At 35.3% G+C, this 6770-nt stretch overlaps 1 protein-coding gene across 1 annotated transcript in view; it reads left to right on the top strand.

The window, feature by feature from the left end:
* The first annotated feature begins 3847 nt into the window (after positions 1 to 3847).
* The window catches only part of LOC137632433 (cell adhesion molecule Dscam2-like), a 187160-nt gene continuing 184237 nt past the window's right edge, over positions 3848 to 6770 (top strand). The window contains 3 exon segments of the mRNA XM_068364365.1: positions 3848 to 3962; positions 5975 to 6024; positions 6026 to 6240. Of these exon segments, the coding sequence (XP_068220466.1) occupies positions 3848 to 3962; positions 5975 to 6024; positions 6026 to 6240 (380 nt within the window).

Here is a 6770-nt window from a genome sequence, read left to right as displayed (position 1 = left end):
CACACACACCCCTCATTTACGGCACAGGCTTTTGAGTTAACAAACACAAAAACAAAACCCGCCCCCAACACGAACAACTACATACAATAATTTCATTTAGTTTTACGGCACAGGCTTTTGAATTAAACTTAGAAACAACCTCCCCCCCCCCCCCTCATTTACGGCACAGGCTTTTAAATTAAGAAACTCTTCCCCCTCCCCAGAGTATCAACCCCCCCCCCCCCCCCCCCCCCATTCAACAAATCGAAGACCCGAACCACGAAAGAACAAGCCACAGAACCAAATTTACCACCGCGTTTCGCCAGCTTCTGACTCCCCCTTCCAAAGCCCCGGGTCTAACCTAATGCGATTATGGGGAAAAGGGAATTTTAGAACTTGTCCGAACTGGGCGGAAATGGTCCTCTGGTCCTTATTCCATTATGACACGAATTTTATTCGAAACGAAAGAATATCTCAGATGATCCTTTTGATGTTCTTCCAGAGCTTCAAAGATTCTCATGTGGGGAAAAAAAAAAAATCACGCTCGTTGGAAGATGATTAAAATTAATTTTTTTCCCTCTTAAAAGGTACATTCTTTCACTACTCATCAGTTTGGGAACCCTTCGCTTTATCTACGATGTAGGACGGGAGAGAGAGAGAGAGAGAGAGAGAGAGAGAGAGAGATAAAAGACGAGGGAGTGAATGGTAATGGCTCTAATAAAGAAGAGGTGTAGACATAAAAAAGAGGTCGAAATATTCTTATTCTGACTACGAGGTTTTGAGAGACGGAATCTCCCTATGTAATAAAGAAAAAGGGTCTGGATATATATACTGTATATATACATATATTTATATATATATATACATATATACATAATGTATATATATGTGTATATATATATATATATATATATCTATATATACTGTATATACTGTATATATATATATATATATATATACTGTATATATATATATATATATATATGTATATATATATATATATATATATAAAATTTCCTGTCACGCTAAGAGTCATTGCCAAACGGGGTAGAGGGCATAGTCATACCCTAGTTAGAGGGGGTACTCCGAGAGGTACACTCGGAAAACCACACTGCCACAAATTGCCCAAACTACCGAGTTATAGTTAGGATAGTGGTGGTGGTGGTGGGGGGGGGGGGCTTTGGAAGGATTTTGCGCGTGTGTGTATATCTAAATATTTAGCCGTATTTTTTGACTGGTCGTGTACACTAGTAGGTTATACAATCAAGTTCTTTAATGAATCACCAGCAGATGGAAAATGCATCTACTAACGCAGTTATTACATACAGTATTGCAAGAGGCAAGGGCACAAAAAAAAAAAATAATAAAATCTTGTAGATCCACATAATAAAGTCATTTATTTGAAAACAACTTTTCTATGGGAGCTGCATTTTTTCCGGCAAATTTATCGTTTGAATTTCAACTCTTCTAAAATACGGAGTTAAATCGCCTTCGTAAATCTCAAGTGTAATAAAAGATAAATTAAAAAAATACCTCATTAAAATATAGATCACCATCTCAAAAAAAGAAAAAAAAATCACACAATCGGAAATCAATTAGAAAGTAATACTTAACATAATTTGATTAACAATTTATGCGTTTAATATAAATATAAACTTTTTTTAACATATATAATTTTTGACAAGTTTCAACAGAAGTTATTATTATCATTATAAGGAGGAAATTAATCAGCCCAGTAAGTCAAGCTCGACTCGTACATAGTTATCCTTATCAAATTCGGGAATGAAAAAATACTTATAATAATGATAAATAAATATGTTTAATAAAATCATAGAATTTAAATGAACGAAAGTTATATTCCTCTGAGTTTAGAAACAAAAATGAACTATGAAATGAATGATACCTAACTGGGTCCAAATTGCACGTAAAAAAAAGAAAGAAAGAAAAAAAAAAACTTTTAATTGATAAAAATACTGACTACAATTTTCAAAGCACGGGTACATAGAAGATAAGTTTCTTTCAATGAAGATCAAGTCTGTTTACTGCTATTCAAGATGTTGTTTACGATAAAACAATACCATAGATAATACCAAGGCCTATAAAGACCTTGAATAATACCAAGATTCTCTCTCTCTCTCTCTCTCTCTCACTCTCTCTCTCTCTCTCTGTGCCCGGCAAGGACGTGCAATAAATCCTCTTCAAACGACAGTAATAAAGAGCGGAGATGTTGCTGGAGGCTAAATCATGTATTTTTTCCTTAATCTTCCGCAACAACGACTCATTAACTCTCGATTTTCGAAACAGAAAACAAAATACAAAATAAAAACCAGAGTGCCAGTGGCTTTATTCTATTCTATTTTGCTCTAAAATATTCTATGTTTCTAAATAATCTAGAATATATCTAGCCCTTGGCTCTATTTCATTTCATTTTACTCTAAAATGTCATTATATTTCTAAAGAATCTAAAATATATCTAGCCCTTGGCTCTATTTCATTTCATTTGACTCTAAAATGTCATTATATTTCTAAAGTATCTAAAATATATCTAGCCCTTGGATTTATTTCAGTCTATATTACTCTAAAATATGTCATTATCTTTCTAAAAAAAAAAAAATACAAATTAAAAAAATCTACACCATGGGTGAATTTCGTTTAATTTTACTCAAAAAAAAAAGTTTATTATATTTCTAAAAAACCTAAAATATATCATGTACGAACGTAGCAATACCGAATTTAGAATACCCAAGTGTACCCTCAAGCAGGAGAACTCTAACCCAAGACACGAGACCGAAATTAATAGTTAAAAAAACACATCTAAATAAAAGAAATACTAAAAAAAAGAGAGAGAGAGAGAGAGAGAGAGAGAGAGAGAGAGAGAGAGAGAGAATACCCAAGTGTACTCTCAAGCAAGAGAACTCTAACCCAGGACACGCGACCGAAAATTAATCATTAAAAAAACACATCTAAATACAAGAAATACTAAAAAAAAAAAAAAGAAGAAAAAAAAAAGAGCTTTAATGCGTACGGTCCATTCACGTCAAAGGTCGATCCCTAACTGAATCTCCCCCACTCGACATTCATACATCCCCTACCCTTCAGAATACAACCCCACAGCTGTCTCCTGCCCCCTAGCCCCCTGCCCCTGCCCCTTGGCAGATCACAGGGCTCCATTTGAGGGATTTTGTTTCAAGTCCCCCTTTGGGAGCAAGAATAACTGCTGACGGTTGCATTTCATAATGCTTCTATAAAGGGATCTGGTCCGTTTCTCTGTATTCAATGGTTCAAGCGTTGAGGTACGAAAATAGGAGGACTGGCATTAATATGTTTATCTTTTTCTCTTTCCTCTCTTTGGATTGTAAGATTAATAGGAGTGCATGAATGCCTACTGTGAAAATTGGAAAGGCTTGCTGTGTGTATATATATAATATATATATATATATATAAGTAAAACTCACAAGAACACGTGATGCTAAGATGCAATAAACCACATGGAAAAAATAAAATACTTTGTTTTCATTTTTCCTTGGGGTTTATTGCAATATATATATATATATATATATATACATATATATGTGTGTGTGTGCGTGCGTGTACACCTTACAAATGCATGGATATACATATATAAACATATAGGGGTGTGCATGCACATGTATATACATACGTATCTGCGTGCTAGCCATCAAACGAGAATGACAGCTATACACAGTATATACCCGAATTCAAAAATAAAAAATAAAATAATCACCGCCAAAACCATTCCATTCAGTCAGCACGATCCACACAAAGCCGTGAAAGGCCAGGAGTATTTAGGAGTGACCTACAACGAGTGACCTTTAGGATTCCCTCCTCTGAAAAGGAGGAAACCTTCATGAAAGGAAGTGGCCCTTTGCTTACCTCACCTGGAGGCGTCTCTGTTATTGGAGCCCCTGGCACCTGGAGCCTGGAGCCTGGAGGTGGAGGCGTCTCTGTTATTCCAGAAACAAGTATGGGTCGCCAGTGTCTACTGTACTCCTACCTTCTGACGTAAATCTCATCATCATTACTCGCTAAGCTACAACTCTAGTTGGAAAAGCAGGATGCTATAAGCCCAAGGTCTCAAGCCTCCAGCAGGGAAAAATAGCCCAGCGAGGAAAGGAAATAAACTATAAGAGAAGTAATGAACAACTAAAATAAAAAATTTCAAGAACAGTAACAGCATTAAAATCATTCTTTCATATATAAATTATATAAACTTAGAAAAACAAGAGGAAGAGAAATAAGATAAAATAGTGTGCCAAAGTGTACCTTCATGCAAGAGAACTTTGGGAATGCATTTCCAATGCAAATGCATTGACGATAATTTTTTCAGGATAGGCAAGGATTCGAACCTATGTCGACAGGGACCACTTATGGTGTGGGCACGTGTTGCGAATGGATAGTGGGGAGGGAGTGAGGATGGCTTTGGAGGAACCTGTAAGAGAGAGAAGATCAATAGGGAGGCAGAGAATTGGATGACGAGATAAGGTGAAGGATGATATGGAGAGAAGAGGTTTGGTGGAAGAGGATGCCTTTGATAGAAAGCACTGGAGAGGGCGCATCAGGCAACCGACCCCTTAATGTAGGGATAACGATTGGGAAGAAGATATATATATATATATATATATATACACAGACACACAAATATATATATATATATATATATATAATCGGACACTTCCTCTTTATCATATATGAGACATATTTAGTTGGACAATTGGTAATTTTTCTTTAATCTTCCACGCTGGAGATTTGACTACTCCTCTTCCGTTTGTGAATGAAGTAATAATATATCTATTTTAAGGATAAAGTAAAATATATTCAGACAAATGACTGAATTTCTATTCCTTGAAGAATATATACGAAAAAAAATAGTACAGTGGTAACGTGCCGCATGGCGGCAGATCGATCCCAGTCCGGACCGTGAATTTAAACTGTTTACTGGGGAGGCCGCTGCTGTGCTTGGGCACCACAGTGGAGGGGTTGGGATTGCCCAGGCTGACGTTCTGGCGAGCATCTATTCTGATGAAACTAGAACTGGAACCAGACACCTTAACCTTAACAATCTCATGTAGAGGAACACTAAAATCAGCTTCATGCCACTTAACGTAAAACATTATCCTTGGGAACCTTCCAATTAACAAAAATAAAAGATGAATGGCGAAAAATTAATATAAAACATGCCACCTATACAACTGTATTTTCTGTCTTTGTGTAGAAATGAACATTACGAATACCGAGACTATATTGCAAATTCTAATGCAATTGATTTAAAGACTAGAATGTTTTAAGATGAGAGAATGTAATGGAATTCAAGGCCAGAATGTTATAAGAAGAGAGAAGGGGACCGAATTCAAATCCAGAATGTTATAACACGGGAGAAAGCAATTGAACTGAGGGCTAGAATAATATAAGAGAGAATGCAATTGAACTGAGGGCTAGAATGTTATAAGAGAGAATGCAATTGAACTGAAGGCCAGAATGTTAAGATATGAGAGAAAGCAATTGAACTGAGGGCTAGAATGTTATAAGAGAGAATGCAATTGAACTGAGGGCTAGAATGTTATAAGAGAATGCAATTGAACTGAAGGCCATAATGTTAAGACATGAGAGAAAGCAATTGAACTGAGGGCCAGAATGTTAGGACATGAGAAAATGCAATTGAACTGAGGGCCAGAATGTTAGGACATAAGAGAATGCAATTGAACTGAGGGGCCAGAATGTTAGGACATAAGAGAATGCAATTGAACTGAGGGCCAGAATGTTATGAGAGAGAATGCAATTGAATTGATGGTAAGAGTGTTATAAGATGAGAGAAAGCAATTGAACTGAAGGCCAGAATGTTATAAAATGAGAGAAAGCAATTGAACTGAAGGCCAGAATGTTATGAGAGAACGAAACTGAGGTCGAAGTAAATATATCTAAATCGCTTTGCAACATTACAAATCATCTAACAATTTTTCCACCTGATTTCGAACAGGAACTTCGGCAATCCGCGAAGGACCTCGCCTTCTCCACGAGCCCCCCACCGCTGAAGTCCTTCCCAAACGAGCACGGCGTGACCCTCAGCTGCGTGGCTTCGGCGACCCCGCAGCCTACCATCACCTGGGTCACCGCTGACGGCGCGCAGGCTGAATCCGTGGGCAGCCTGCGACTGGTGACGGGCACGCATGGGAATGTCACTCTGACTCTATTGCCCTTTCGACCTGATCAATACCGGCATGATATCCACGCTGCTACTTACAGGTTAGAGTTATACTGTCTTGTTATTATTATTATTATTATTATTATTATTATTATTATTATTATTATTATTAATATTATTATTATTATTATTATAATAATTTTTATTATTATTATTATTATTATTATTATTATTATTATTATTATTATTACCTGTTGTATTATTATTATTATTATTATTATTATTACCTGTTGTATTATTATTATTATTATTATTACTATTATAATAATAATAATAATTATTATTATTATTATTATTATTATTATTATTATTATTATTACCTGTTGTATTATTATTATTATTATTATTATTATTATTATTATTATTATCATTATTATTATAATTACAATTATAATTACAATTATTATGCATTACAGTTATTTACAGAAATTACTTTTATTTACACTGTTAAAAAAACGTGATTTTAATCCGAAATTCCCCGTAAAAATATACTGTTTTCAGACGCATTTCAGTAAAATACAAACGACCGTAATTTTACTCTACTTTGCTATTATATTTTACGGTTTGGTAA

This window comes from Palaemon carinicauda, chromosome 41 (assembly GCF_036898095.1).
Source record: "Palaemon carinicauda isolate YSFRI2023 chromosome 41, ASM3689809v2, whole genome shotgun sequence".
Classification (NCBI taxonomy): domain Eukaryota; kingdom Metazoa; phylum Arthropoda; class Malacostraca; order Decapoda; family Palaemonidae; genus Palaemon; species Palaemon carinicauda.
Note: the sequence above shows the minus strand (reverse complement) of the source record. Positions and strands in the feature narration are given on the sequence as shown.